Raw genomic sequence first — 15,523 nt, 5'->3', positions numbered from 1 at the left:
CACTTTAACTATGTTTGTCTATCTTTATCCAGGATTGGGCGCCTGGTAGGGGTGTAATATGACATCAACATGCCCATATTTGAGCAAATCATATTAATTTTCAATTAATTTTTTAAAATCAAATTTGATAGTGTGGACACAGCTTTATATCTAATTGTTAGGTATCATCACAGTGGCGGCGTCAGTGGGGGACGGGGCCCATCAGACAAGTCAAGAACCCCACCCGACAAGTCAAGAACCCCACCTGCCAGTGGGGTTCTAGGCCTACACCAAGACAAAACATGTCCTTCACAGTCGAAGAGTGCCATTTCTGACCATCCAGAGGCATTTAAACAAAAATCTCATTGGTCCTCCACCTCCTCAGGCACACAAGCTCAAGCCCCCCCCCCCACTGTCGGACAGCTTAGCCAATACAAAAATGTATCCTAGAGCCGCCACTGTATCATCATCATGCCAGACCCACAATTTACAGAGCTACACAAGAGCTTAATGGCCGTGTGCAACAGGAATGGATACCTGGCGTACAATTATTATCCTAACCTAAGATTACCTTTTTACATGTCAAGAATACATTACTTAACAAAATAACGAGGTAAAAAGTACTAGCGTATGACCTTGGTGTTACACAATACACGACTAATGACCACCAATTACCAAGAATCTCTAAAAATAAATTTGGAAATATCAAATTCAGCAGGGAGGCCAATTGACATTTTTGTGTCAAAAATGCAAACATTGGATTTTAGTGGAAAGTAAACTGGATAAAATCTTGATGTAAAAAAAAAAATAAAAAAAAAATAAGGAAATAACAGAAGGCCTAATTTGACATCAAATGATTTTCTTTCAGATGTTGTTTCATTTTATTGACACCATTATGGTAATGATTGTATCAGAAAGAAGATTTACATCTATTTTTATAAACAGTAAAAATAATAATAAACTTGAACAATATTGGATGGCCTTTATGAAATCAGAGAATGTACAGTACTTTTTTCTAACCTACAAACTCATAATATTTGGACATAGGACTCTACGACAGGCTATCAAAATGTATACAGTAATTAATGTTCATAGGCAAGATTTCAACTATGAATGGTGGCATACCTTATTTTAAAAAAACAATTATAAACTATATTTTAAAATTTAATTTAGCATTATGGTTTAGAAGTAAAGCTTTGGGGAAATTGAGGTTGTTGGTTTTGAGCTTGACACTTGTGTTGTTGGAAAGGCACTTTAACTATGTTTGTCTATCTTTATCCAGGATTGGGCGCCTGGTAGGATGTTGAATTACCTCAAGGAATATTTCACAGGAAGTGGTTGAGGTTCCACAATGTGCATGATTGTTCTGATGATACTCAATGACCAGCGGAAAAAGGAGCGATATATGACGGACCAAACTATTTGTTTTTCAAGGAAAATTATTCAGACTGGAGGCCATACAAGTATTAGCAGAGTCACTCTATTTACAGGCCTATACATCTCTTAAGTTGTACTGTTTATAAAGACAAGTCAGATTATTGTCAAACTGTGATGATGAGAAATGGGTCTCAATCAAAACATGTTTTAATAGTTTTCACAAACTAATGAACGTAGGCTATGTTCTCACACGGCCGCTAACAGTTAGCAGGATCCATATCCTGCTAACCGTGCGTCCATAAGAGAAAATCCCGATCCGGATACCAAAAGTATGATGATCGAATCACTGGCCAATAAGAAACTGGAAATTGTAAACGCGTACGTGTGATTGGTTGATGATAGAAATGCGCTCACTTGCTAACCGATAGTGCTTGCTAACCATTAGCGGTATCCGGATACCGCAAACGGTTAGCGCTAACCGATCGGGCGTTCTCACATAGGTGCTAACGGTTAGCGCTAACGGTTAGCACCCGATCCGGATACTAGGGCTCTCGTGAGAACCAGGCTTTTAGCTTTCGTGTTTCATTGGTAGAGGCTCCAGTCCCCGTCTTTACATCGTTAGTTATTAACTCTATGTCCAGAGGATCAAATGTTATTTGACAAGAACATGCTACATGCCTAAAGTATGGTCATGATGACATCACATCATGACTAAATATGGGCATATAACAGTTTTTCATCAAAGTAAATTTGATAGTCTGGACAGGGCTTTAAATCAGTTATAAAAACCTATTAATAGAAAAAAAAAACAAAAAAAAAAAGCGAGGGCTATCGATGACGCACTTAATCAAAGACTTTAAGACTTTTAAGGATCTTGTCACCATAGTAATACCGGAAATGAAGAGGACTATTGACATATTACAAATGAATAATGTTGTCAACCATAGATGTCTGCTTGCTTTATTCTTGCACAACTGCTTTAATTTATGATTTTTGTTTTTTGCTGGTTTTATTTTATAATTGTTTGCAGTCTTCAATGAATTCTAAATTCTGATTGGATGTATGAATTGGATTAGGACAATAATATCTAATCAGAATTATGTATTCATATAAAACTTTAAATAGCCACTGCTTTTAATTTAAGATGATTTTTAGTAGTTATAGAACAGATAGGATTGGCAACACCTTATTGAAAGATGTGAGTTGTGACAAAATGAGTTATTTGATATATTCAAGAAAATATATGAAGTGAAATTTAGAAAACATTGGACTTCTTTCAATGTTTCTGATAGGTTTATGTATATTTCATTGATAGCAAATGTTCTGAGTTGATTTAGATAGTTAACTTTGTTTGATACACGCATCTTGTAAAGTCCTTTTACAGAATTGATAGGAAAACCAACACAAAATAAAGTGGTAAATTTCTCAAAAATATGTTTTCAGACTTCTGAATTTTAAAATTATTTTTTCTCCGGTTGTACTCAAAGCTAGGAACCTGATTCAAATACCAAAATCAAGCCTATATAGTAAAACAAATTATTGATATATTTAAGTATATAGTAATTTACTTAAATATATTAATAACTTATTTTTCATATTTTGTACAAGACTCATTTTGTTATGGCAGCTCACATATAAAGCATCTACAGTGGAGATTTTACAGTGTAAAGGCCATAGAAAAAAAATGTTTCATTATTATTTTATTTAATCTAGCTTGATAGTGTGTCCTTGACTGATTGTTATTTTTTCTGCAGTATCATTATGCCTGCATTTTGGTATTGGAAATACAAAACCATTTTAATGAAATTTGATCAATTTAAAATTATGCTATGTCAACATAATAGTTATAATAAAGCCTTTTGAATAGAATATTCTACAGTAACAGAGATCTTGAAAACTGCATTTGTCCTGAATTTAGGAGGAGTAAAAGTCCCTCTTCATCACTTCTGAATAACTTTGGGATGTGTAGAGATAGAGCCTACAGCACATAGACACTGTTGGGAACAGAGATTCGTCAACTTGATATTCCTAGGGATCATCAGCCACTTGTTATTATCGGGTTGGAATGGATTTGTTTGGGGTGTGTCACACAAAAATCTGGAGACTTATTTTAAGTGTGGGCCTTCTGGTGGTGATTTGAACAGTTTACATCAGGAGACAATCCCCTGATGTGTACTATATTCTTCAACATGCCATGAACAATATACTGTATTCACAGCACAAGCAGTAGCAGAAATGAATAAAAAAAAAAATAATAAATAAATAAAAAGAAAAAGGTGGCCTTAGGCCAAGGCTTCTTCAGGGATCAACTGAAAAATCTGTACCTGCTTTAGCGTATTTTATGTTTTAAGAAAGTATTTCGACGTTCCTTTAAAACATATTAGTGCTCCTTAAGAAAGACCCTGCTTGGAATTGTATGGGGCCAATGTTGAATAAATATCCTGAGGCCCTTGAAGAGCTGGGGCTAATTGCTTTAGCCAGTTAGAGCCCATACCTGTTAAATCTCTGGGCACTAATGATTCATATATTTCAGCCCTCAAGTTTAACGACAAGATCAACAATGGAATTGAAATGGACAAAAGTATATGCAAGAATCTTCGAAGTTCAGCACCACAGTGGCTCCCGCTCTGTAGGCCTATATTTTTTTCCCCTGATTTTTTTTATTATTATTATTATTAATTTTTTCCTGGTTTAATTTAATTAATTTGCTTATGTTAAAGATCAAGTTTAATTTTTATACTTATATTTTAATTGTATGTACTGAGGGTCCCAATTGATCAGCTCAGGCTGGATGGACCAATTTAAAATTATGCTATGTCAACATAATAGTTATAATAAAGCCTTTTGAATAGAATATTCTACAGTAACAGAGATCTTGAAAACTGCATTTGTCCTGAATTTAGGAGGAGTAAAAGTCCCTCTTCATCACTTCTGAATAACTTTGGGATGTGTAGAGATAGAGCCTACTGCACATAGACACTGTTGGGAACAGAGATTCGTCAACTTGATATTCCTAGGGATCATCAGCCACTTGTTATCGGGTTGGAATGGATTTGTTTGGGGTGTGTCACACAAAAATCTGGAGACTTATTTTAAGTGTGGGCCTTCTGGTGGTGATTTGAACAGTTTACATCAGGAGACAATCCCCTGATGTGTACTATATTCTTCAACATGCCATGAACAATATACTGTATTCACAGCACAAGCAGTAGCAGAAATGAATAAAAAAAATAAATAAATAAATAAAAAGAAAAAGGTGGCCTTAGGCCAAGGCTTCTTCAGGGATCAACTGAATAATCTGTACCTGCTTCAGCGTATTTTATGTTTTAAGAAAGTATTTCGATGTTCCTTTAAAACATATTAGTGCTCCTTAAGAAAGATCCTGCTTGGAATTGTATGGGGCCAATGTTGAATAAATATCCTGAGGCCCTTGAAGAGCTGGGGCTAATTGCCCATACCTGTTAAATCACTGGGCACAAATGATTCATATATTTCAGCCTTCGAGTTTAACGACAAGATCAACAATGGAATTGAAATGGACAAAAGTATATGCAAGAATCTTTGAAGTTCAGCACCACAGTGGCTACCCCAAGTTCAGTCTAGTTAATTTAGCTGCTCCCACTATCATATCTTTTTAAAATGAGTTCAACTTTAATCTAAAGCCATATTACAACTATTAAATTTTGACAAAAACATGACATGTCAATGGTCATGAACATTCTCATGATGACATCACATTATGACCATATATAGGCACATTGTGACTATATACGGGCATGCAACTGTTTTTTGTCAAAGAAAATATGATAAGCTATGCAGAGGATTATATTCATTTTTACCTCGGCATCACCAGCTGCAGCTGCCTCAGCCGCTTCATTTTCCACCTTAGTTGCTGGCTCCGCTGCAGCATTCTCCTGGATGCCATTCTCTCCACCAGCTGCCTTCGCTTCTGCCTTTTCTTTCTATAAGAAAAAAAAAGTAAATTTACAATTAATAAATCTAAATATTTTATATAGAACCATATTGTACACAATGGCAGACAAGGCTTAATAAATTACAAAGAAAAAAATCGCTATAGACATTGTGAAAAAAGAAAAAAAACCCATAGAAACTGCATGTTTTCCAAGAACTTATTGATTTATTTTTTATAAAATTATGTAGGAGTTCACACAATATATACTGATAACAAAAAATACAAGTTACACTACAACACAAGTTTACTACTACAACGATGATTTTCCCCTTTTTTCCCCCTATATAATACAAATTAACAATCTTCATTGAGACCATATTTTCACCATTCTTCCCGGGCTCTACGATCAATTTTAATCTGTACTTAAACTATGCTTCGCTCCTTCTCCCTGTTACTATCTTTTCTAAAGCTTCATCCACATTATGAAATTTTATGTGACAAAATTTGTGTGATGTGCTCATAAAAGGGCATAATGATGTGATATTACACCCATATACGAGCATACTAAATGCTTTTGTCACATATAATTTGACAGTGTGGACAAAACTTAAAATCATGGTTTTTCTCTCTCTTAACCTTGTACATCACCAAGTTGTGATCTTTCCTTAACATGTTGACTGCCAGACCTTTTCTTTTTTAGGGTCCTTCTATGTGCCAGAACAAGTTTACATGTACAAACATACTTTTTTGAAATTCTATCTAGTCATGTATCATCAAAATGGTGTGTCTAATAAATTGGCAGGAAAATATTAGGGGATGAGTAAACTTGTCTCTGCCAAGTGCGAGTTTTCTTATCCGCTTCTTGCATGGGTTGGTATCTGTTCAGAGAGCGCCCCCACTTGTGCAATTGAGTGTACTACCGGCAACATAACAACAACAAACATACACCCGTTATTTGCATGTTATCCTTTAGGTGTATCTTCCCCGAACTACCAGCCGTTAAGTCTGTGGTTCTACAATGTATAACAAAGAATTAATAAACGCTATGAATGTTACCCCGATTTTGACGAATATAGTCATGCCTAGCGCCCTCAGCAACACCTGCTGGCAGCCAACATGTTTGGCCAGTGCCAACACTTCCTTTCCCTCCCTACTACCTAATGCCATATTTTTAAAAAAAATTTTATTTCATTCCTTTCAGCACATTAAAATAAAACAAACAAAACATTTAAAACATAAAAATATTTCAATTTAAGTAAAAATGGTATGCCAAAGCGAAATAAAGAAAACTATAAACTTTAAAATAAATGCAGCTGGCCTATTAATTAATATAAAAGTATTTATATTAATAAATATAAATGGTAAAAGTAACAAAAATCACCAACTATCAAAACCTCCATTAAAACATTAAAATTGTTATCAATTTTAAAAGGAAGTAATTATTTTATATGTGCATTTATTACAATAAACATCATTACCACCATCATTATTATCATCATTAAATTACATTCTTCACTCCTTTTTCATACCATACAAATATATAAACGTTTCCTTTCCTCCCATGCTTATCATTAAGCAAGTTACAATCTTTACTACTTAGACCATTCTCTACTACCCATCTCGCTATGTATTATTACACATTATGTTTCACTAGTTCCTCTGCTTTTCATTACCAAGTTACAACATTTTGACTCAGTTTCAATTTTCTTAGGCTTACAACATAACCGTTTGTATTGCTGTAACTGAAGAAATAATTTAATAAATAATTCTATGAATATTCATGAGTCATCATTATAGATGCGCGCCATCTGCTTTATGATTCTTACTAGCAGCAACATGGTCAACTGACATGTACAGTATATGATAGATCCATCTTATCTATCAATATTCTCTTTAAGGTAATAACTTAACCAATAGCTCTTCGTATTAATATTTCATGTGTTATATGCATTGGTAATTTGTAATTGGTTCTTCAGAATAATGTTGGGGTTTGAGGACCTTGGTTTATACAGTTAAAACGTCCGCCATGAAATATAGTAAATTCTAAGAAAATTGGATGCTAGTCAATTTCAATACTGTACCATTCAGCCTCCATCATGGTAGGGGCTGATGTACAGTAAAAAGAAATTATGATTATGGAACATCTGGATGCCTGAAAAAGGCACTCTCAGACTTAAATTTGAATTTTATTTATTTTTTTTCATTTCTTTTATAATTAAAAAAAAACATATGGGAGGGGCCCACTTGGGCCCCCACATCCTTAGATCAGTCAATGCTAATACTATTTTTGGTAATATATCATTTAACAAGAGCAGAGTTGTCATCAAGCCATAACAAATAATTCCAAAAACTGTAAAGAACATTTTGTTTTGTTTATTTATTTTTTAATTTATTCAGCTTTAGGCACTAGGGCCAAGGATACTGCCAAGCAGTGAACTTAATCACTCTTCAAAGTGGTAAACCCATCACAAGACAACAGGGGCTGTATGGACCAGTACACAGGGTAACCAACCCCCTACTCATCTCAAAAGATGTACTGGGTTTTTTAAAGTGCACATTAGCCAATTGTGTACACTGGGCCTACAGTTTATAATCCTTATCCGAGAAGACTTGTTCCACCTCCCGAACCATGCCGTTCAAACCAGTGCTGATATTATAGCTGTATAGTAGGTTTGCGCAGGGTCCGAATTTTCCTCAAAATGCTCCATCAGCAAATAGTTGCTGTGGGCTATGGCTTAACTACGGCACTTTATTCTTCTTCGTACAGCAACAAGCTTCATAATTTCTATTAATGAAATTATGTTAATCCATTGCTAGGCCTTTTGATTTGATTTGATTTATTTTGCATTCAATATCACACACATAACAATAACATTTTGAGAACGAACATAAAAAAGGAGATGAATATAATTAATTGAATGCCTGGATAACCCATTAAGTCTAGTGATTGTACACCAGACTTATTTCCAATGGGGTCCAGAAGCCAGGGTAATTATTGCACAAGAGCGAATATTTACAGATAGTGATCTGGCAAGGTTTAGAATATATAGTAAAATATATAAAATAGGTAAACATTGGCCAATTTAAAATTAAAAATTAAAAAATTGTAAAAGTTAAAATTGAATATTAAAATTACTAGTTGAGTAAATATAAAAACTGCATGTAGTAAAGGATAAAAACATGAAACATTAAAAATCAGTAAGTAAAAATTCTTTAAGCTTTCTCTTAGTGACTAGAGAGCAAAAAGCTTGCTGTTAGAGTCTGGGATTTACAACAGCAGTGGAAGGCCCTTTCTACATCAATTGCTATCGGTGCTGTGGGCAAATTGGGCAGACCTGCCTTAACCGCTCGGTCAGTTGACTCGCAGTTTGCAATTGATTTGTCGTTCTCCTTTATCTTGATTGTTTTATGTTTCCATTCTGTAGTGGCGGGCTTCCCGTCATTGGATGCGAATGGAAATAAAATAAAAATAAACATTCCACAAAATGTAGAAGAGAGGTCCTACCTATGGAGTTTGAAGTTCATATTGAAATTCAATCTCCCACTGCAACAGCTCTAAATGTGCAAAAGGAAGATCACAAAACATAGAAAATAACAGATGGTAACATCCTATATTTTCATACACAACTGTCGAATGTATACATAATTTCAATATCTACATGAAGGACAAATTATTTTTGATGTACTCAATTTACAACTACAGTACGTATATTTGTCATATGGATTAATAATAAATGAATCACATTACTCTTTCCATTCAATGTGGTATTAATATTGCATAGTATTGTATACTGTATATATTATTTAGTTGTATGTAGAATGTGTTTCCAGCTTGTAAAAATATCAAATATGGGTTGATGACAACTTTGCATTAGTTAAGTGTATTAACAGGTATCCACTAAAAATAGCAGGTCTTGGTACAACACTCTTAGAGGAAGTATTTCTAGAGCTAAAAATTTCAGTACAGTCTGGATTCAGACAAATTGGACAAACGGTACAATAATTGTTTTCCTAGTAGTGAAAGACAATACAAAAATTTAAACGACCTGCTTTGAATAAATGCTCCCCTCGAATAAAATTCCCCCCTCTAGAGCCTCATTTGGAATAAACGCCTCCCAAAAATAAACATGCGTTTAATCAAATCAATCAAAGTCTGATCACACAATAACACATCTGACTGTAATTATGTGTTGTTGTTCCACATTTACAGTGAAATTATGGGGTGTTTATTTGAGGATATACGTATCCATTTTACACACACAAAAAAATAAACCCTTCCCTCAAATAAATAACCCCTCAAAAAATCTTCCAAACTATATGCCTAGGGCATTTATTTGAATAAATAAGGTAATTGTGTTCTTGTAGGGAAAGTCATCACAATTCCTAAATAATTACTGTAGCATAGAAACCAAAAACTTATAAACTGTATTAAGAAACAACAATTAAAATGTTTTTTATTATGTGATTCCCATTATGCCTTGTAGTGTGAAAGCAGGAAAATAGGCTAGGCAGTCAACGTGTCAAAATAATTGTTCTCCAATTAGTGAAAGACTAAAATACAATAGAATGGAAACCAGTAACTACAATACAAAAATTATAATTTAGCACAGATTCTGAAATCTAAAAGTACATCATTCTGGAGAACTCGCAATAATGACAAAAACATCACATGACCAATTTATCAAAACAAAGGAACATAGGAAATGGCATTTCTTTCTCTTTCAGAATGCCAATGAAAAACATCACTAGTTACACCAATATAAATATCTTTGACCTTACTTTAAGTTCCTTACAGTACTATCATTTTAAGTATTAGTAACTTTTTACATCTATGGCGAGACCTTTTTTTATACCTAGTTTGTTTAGCGAACTTTTTTTTTTAAAGATTGCAGAGGGTGGGAAAAAAAATTCTGTTCTGATTTAGCAAGCAAGTTTTGCCGAAAAATACAGACAGAGAAGAAAATAAAAATAAAATGTTATTGGTAAATGTAAACAGTGCAGTAATGGGGGGGGGGGGGGGGAAGAGGGGCGTAATAAGATTTGATTTTTATAAACCATGGATTCATAGTACAGTACATTCGTAAATTAACCTGCCAGCAAAAGGGCCTCGGCAAATCAGTGCTGTAGTGAGCATGGGCACCGCGGTTGGGCTGACGCTGATTTCTACTGCTGAAAGTTTATCTCGCATTAGCGTACATAAAGGAAAAACTTTTTATTTTTTTCTACAAAATTTCAATTTTATCGTGGCGACGGGTGCGCAAATTGGCCAAAAATAAAATAAAATTTGTATTCGAAATCATTATTGGCAGGCGGGGGGGTTGCTAAACAAGGTATAAAAAGGTCTTGCCTAATGATTGGAGAAATTCTTTTAATAATTGAAAATATTAAATTGTTATAGTGCAAAATTGAAGAACGGAGTCACAATCTCTCGCAAGTTGGAGGAATCTTCCAGAAATCTCCACAGTCTCTTGTACTTCCGCAAGGAATTATCACCTGGAAAACAATCTTCCAGATAATACATTGTTTACTATCAATAATTAGTATAACTATGCACAACAAAGTATGTATTAAAATATTTAGGACACCCTACAAAATGGTACCAGCTAGTAAGATACCACTGCCAGTGTAATACTGCCCCACCATGACATAAGGAAGGAAAGTTTTTAAGTCACTATCAAAGAACTAATAATTCGGAACATATTGATACTGTATATTTGAGTATGCCACTAATTAATGAGTAATTAGCAAAACAAAAAGGAAGTAAGACACTAAAAATACCATAAAAACCACCAGAAAAGGAAGCAGGGGACAAAATCAACATGCTCCATATTCCTTAATTACTCAAAGCAATGCAAACATCAGTTGCTTCCTTTTGTCATGGTGGGGCAAAATAGTAAAGACCCAGCTACCGGTAGTTGTAGTAGAAGCCATGTTATACCCCTTTTTAAATGGTTAAAGCCAGGATCAGTGAAACTTAAATATGACAATGGAAAACATTTCTAATTATACTGGTCAAAAATAGTTGTACCCATTTACACTAACAATGACTAGCCTTGGAAATGCAAACATTGCATAAAGAACGCCATATTTGAAGAACATTCCTCCTCCCCTCCCCCCCCCCCCCCACCAGCAGGAGGCAGTGTGAATGGGCCATAGTAGAATATTAGCTAGTAAGGGACCAGCTGGTAGGGGATCATGTCGTACTGTACTAGAAATAGTAGGGAATCAAGTACTCTATTATTAGCAGGGGACATCCTCATTTTAAAATTTATGGGTATACCATAGTAACCTGTAGTAGCCTTGATCACATAAATTTTGTCTAGGAAAATTTGTGTTAAACGTTTAATTCACCTCCTTAAAAAACTACCATCATCATTTCATTGTCTCCAATAATAATAATACTGTTCCCAAATGGTTACGAAGAATTTATTTCCTCTTAATATTGATATGAGCAAAATCATGGACAGATGTACCGTCAATACCCAACGGTAGTTCCTACTGATGCATGTAATTCAGTGAAAATTCTATCCAGTTAACTCTAAAATAGTAATTCTTAATTTGCCCCTGGGACAGGAATAAGATCTGATAAAGAGATTTAATGGAGCCCTAGGCAATATTAACATATTCTTTATTTGTTTGATGTCAAACATTTTCTTAGTAAGTGGCCATCTATTTGAGTGAAAGCTGGTCATTATACACAATAGGGCAAAGAATGATTTGAGAAAGATAAGCCAATGTACTTTCAAAATATGAAATAAATGTAGGTCATGTACAGTGTATGGATAAAACACAGTCCAACCATCAGCCACTTTTATCAGTATTCATTACTGTAGAATCATTCCACTACTCTAGTTATACTAGAGCCAAATTGCAATCGCTTGCCGCCACCTACTTGTTCAAGGAATACGTTTTTAAGTACGATTGGGAGATCTCGAAAAATATGACAACAGTAAGACCTTAGAACGTAATAAAATCGTACTGTATAAAGTCATCTGCGCATGGGAGAACAACGAGTTCATGTTGTCTTGACTTTAGAGTATGTTTTGGCCCAAATATATGTTGTACAGAGAACTGTATAAGTCATCTGCGCATGCGAGAACACTGAGTTTATGTTGTCTGGACTTTACACTATGTTTTATCCCAAATATATGTTATATAGAGAACACAGAACAGCCATGGATGAGCGAATCCACTCTGGAGTTAGCTGCGTAAATCAAAAGTTATCTATGGAGAACAATATATCCGAGATGTTCTCCAAAATAGGTCAAAGTTAAATTTTTATTAAATTTCTTTTTAATAACTTGATACTTTTTTGATAGTATACTTTTAAAGTGAATTTTCTTATTAAAACAGTGTTCTCTGCGCATGTTCTGTAATTCTAGTCCTATTGTTTGTACAGCATAGTTTATCTTTGAAGCCGATTTTCTCAAAACATGGTTCTCATACACCTACACTTTAAATACTCACACCTCTGGATCAACTTATCCTAGGAAAGCCATATAAAAAAACCAAATTAAAGCTTACAATGTGATCTACCCAAATATATGTAACTCAATTTTTGATTTTCTAACCATGACACTCATTTTGTGGCGAGAACTCACATATGGGGGATCTGACAACTTCATGCAAAGACCAGTGGGTCTAGGAATGGAGTCATAAGAGAGATATGCCTGCATCGCAACTGCATCCGCCCTCTACTATTCCCCCCTCTTCCTAACTTCCATTGTCTTTCTTCCTCCCTCCCTCATCTACTTCCTACTCCTCTTTTTTTCACTTCCTCCCTCCTTCTCTCCCTTTCCTTTCTAGTGTATTACCTACTGTTCTTCCCCTCCTTAGCATGCTCCTTCTCTCATATTGTATTATAACTGTAAAATATGTTTTTCAATGCCCTTTAAAATTCTAAGAATGCTTATCACCTCAAGTGTCTACCTACGATGAACAACAATAAAATGTTTGAATGCAACATAATCATATGGGCTATTCAATATGCACCACTCTATTCACACCAGGCTATACATATCTATCTTCTGCGAATGTACTGAATAAACAATATTTATGCTATTTTAGAGTTTAATTAAAGTTTGGAAGAATAAACTTTCCTTGCCAATAAATGAACATAAACAATAGATTCAATATGTTTTGCATAGTATATTTGTAAAAAAAATTTATGTATATAAATCAAAAAATTAATTGACTCTTGGAAGTTAATAACTTAAATAAAAGTTTTGAATGAGCAACTCAATTCATTAACTTAATTCTCAAATACTATTTATATTAATTATACTATATTAAATTAAAATATCATGATGTGGATGCATAAAGATACTGTAGTCATACTGATGCATTATGGTCTATCCATGTGACTCATCAATTGGCTATCTTTCAAGACACTTGATAAGAGTCTTCACACCACCAGCCTACCACCAATGGAATCTCTGGTATTCCTATGAAAATATAGCTGTGTACAAACAGCTCTCAATCAATTGATCCTATTATTACATCACAGATTTTATATATTTATTATACAATATTATGATTCAATAACTATTTGTATGTCAACTCCACCTTATGATTTCTAAATCTATTCAATAATAATCAAATTTAATAATCAGCAGGAAATTAGCTAATTAAGACAAGTAATTAAAAATAAATCAAATAATTATTTTAAATTATTAATTTGAGTATAGATTACAATAATAAATATTTTTTTAAAGGCAGGATTTAAAAAGAAAATTAAATATAATTAGTGTGCAAACTTTTAAAGTAGTTTACCAAGTTTCTGAATCGATAATCTATAAATAATGTTTTTAACAACCGATATAATCTACCTTCAAGAAATAATACGCGGTAAAGAAAAAATATTCTCGAACAACTTTTCTGCACTTTTGAAAAACTTCATCTTTTTTTTTTGAAAACTTACTTTGGCTTCTGACAACTTATTCAAATCCTCGAGAGATGATAATCGTCTGTTCAATGCAGCAATGGCCGCCCAGATGGCGTTTATTGAGTCTTGTACTTGATGCTCCATGGACATACCACGGTAAAAAATCGTTCCCAGAAAAACGGTAACGCTCCCCAAAATACAACCCCAAGAATTTGAAGACACAGTCAACATAGAATGGAATTCCTCCTCCTTCGCTTCTTCAAGAATTTCACTCTTCATCCTGACCCCTGAACTCATGAATATATGCATTTTATGCTAGGCTCATGCGCCAGCCACAGCTCTCTCTAATTGAGGAACGTGACAGGTGAGAGACTACTGCATGCATGCAGCCTGGCATGGTGTATATTATCATGTTTGTTAACTACGAAAATATTAAACATGGGCTTATTAGGAAAATGATAATATTTATAAAAAATAGTGGTACTAATACCATGTGATGTTTATAAAGTTTAGAGTTGACTAGTGTCAAGCTAATAAACTAAAAAAAAACAAACACTACATTTAATATTTAAATTGCTTTGAATATTTAAGTGAACTATTAGCTTTCAAATAAAAAAAAAACTATTTCTCCATCATATGCAATGAGTAGGCTACTTTAGCACAAAGCTTTGTAAAACTGGTTTCATGTATGGGCATAGGCTGGAGGACTCTCTCCCATATCAGTTGGGGGGGGGGGGGGGGGGGCGGGAAGCCCCCATTGGGCAAGTCAAGCCTACCCACCAGCTGAACTTGTTGGGCAGTCGGACCAAAAACAATTTTTTAAATAGTCTACACCAAGCCAAAACATGACTTTCACAGTTGTAGAGTGCCATTCTGGCCATCCAGTGGCCCCCATTAAAAAAAAAATCTAAGTTCTGCAGAATCATTTTTCGCACGCCCCTCCCCCCACCCACAGATCAGTTCCCGTACTGTTGTAGCTTGACATCCTCCCTCATTTGTGCCTATGGTTTGGCTTAAAAATGTGTGTCAAACTTGGCTTGGATACCAATATTTACAATTTCTGACTACAGAGAAACAGGAATGTCATTGTGGAGGTATCTAATGATCATATTTTAAGAGGAATGCCCTGTAAACACAGGTGTTGCGTATCATTCCATCTATTCTTGGAATAAGCGTGACCATTAAGAATGAATCATCATCAGCTTTTCATTGTTCTGCATACTCGGAATATTGGCCAACCGTCCACCAGCCACTAAAATTTCAACCATTTATGACTAACCTTTAATCTTACGTCTTTACAAGTAAAACCAAAAATAATGCTATGGCCTCATTAACTAACATTATGCATAACACAGATGATAATTGGTTGA

The 15,523-nt window shown here is 34.5% G+C and overlaps 1 protein-coding gene across 6 annotated transcripts in view; it reads right to left on the bottom strand.

Moving 5' to 3' along the window:
- LOC117115967 (cell surface glycoprotein 1-like) overlaps positions 1-15,523 on the bottom strand; it is a 53,868-nt gene that overhangs the window by 14,717 nt on the left and 23,628 nt on the right. For 2 of the 6 annotated variants that reach the window (XM_033259859.1, XM_033259861.1), the window contains exons 1-2: positions 14,190-14,398; positions 5,196-5,318 (exon numbers count right to left, since the gene is read on the bottom strand). In XM_033259859.1, the coding sequence (XP_033115750.1) occupies positions 5,196-5,318; positions 14,190-14,384 (318 nt within the window). In that variant the 5' untranslated portion in view covers positions 14,385-14,398. Of the gene's footprint in view, positions 1-5,195; positions 5,319-14,189; positions 14,402-15,523 lie in introns of those variants that run through there. The other 4 variants (XM_033259862.1, XM_033259865.1, XM_033259860.1 and 1 more) reach the window with 3 other exon arrangements.

The sequence above is a fragment of the Anneissia japonica genome, unplaced genomic scaffold, assembly GCF_011630105.1.
Source record: "Anneissia japonica isolate Jap-2015-1 unplaced genomic scaffold, ASM1163010v1 scaffold287743_len2803612_cov181, whole genome shotgun sequence".
NCBI classification, from domain to species: Eukaryota; Metazoa; Echinodermata; class Crinoidea; order Comatulida; family Comatulidae; genus Anneissia; species Anneissia japonica.
The sequence above is the reverse complement of the archived record's forward strand: the minus strand, read 5'-3'. Positions and strand labels throughout refer to the sequence as shown.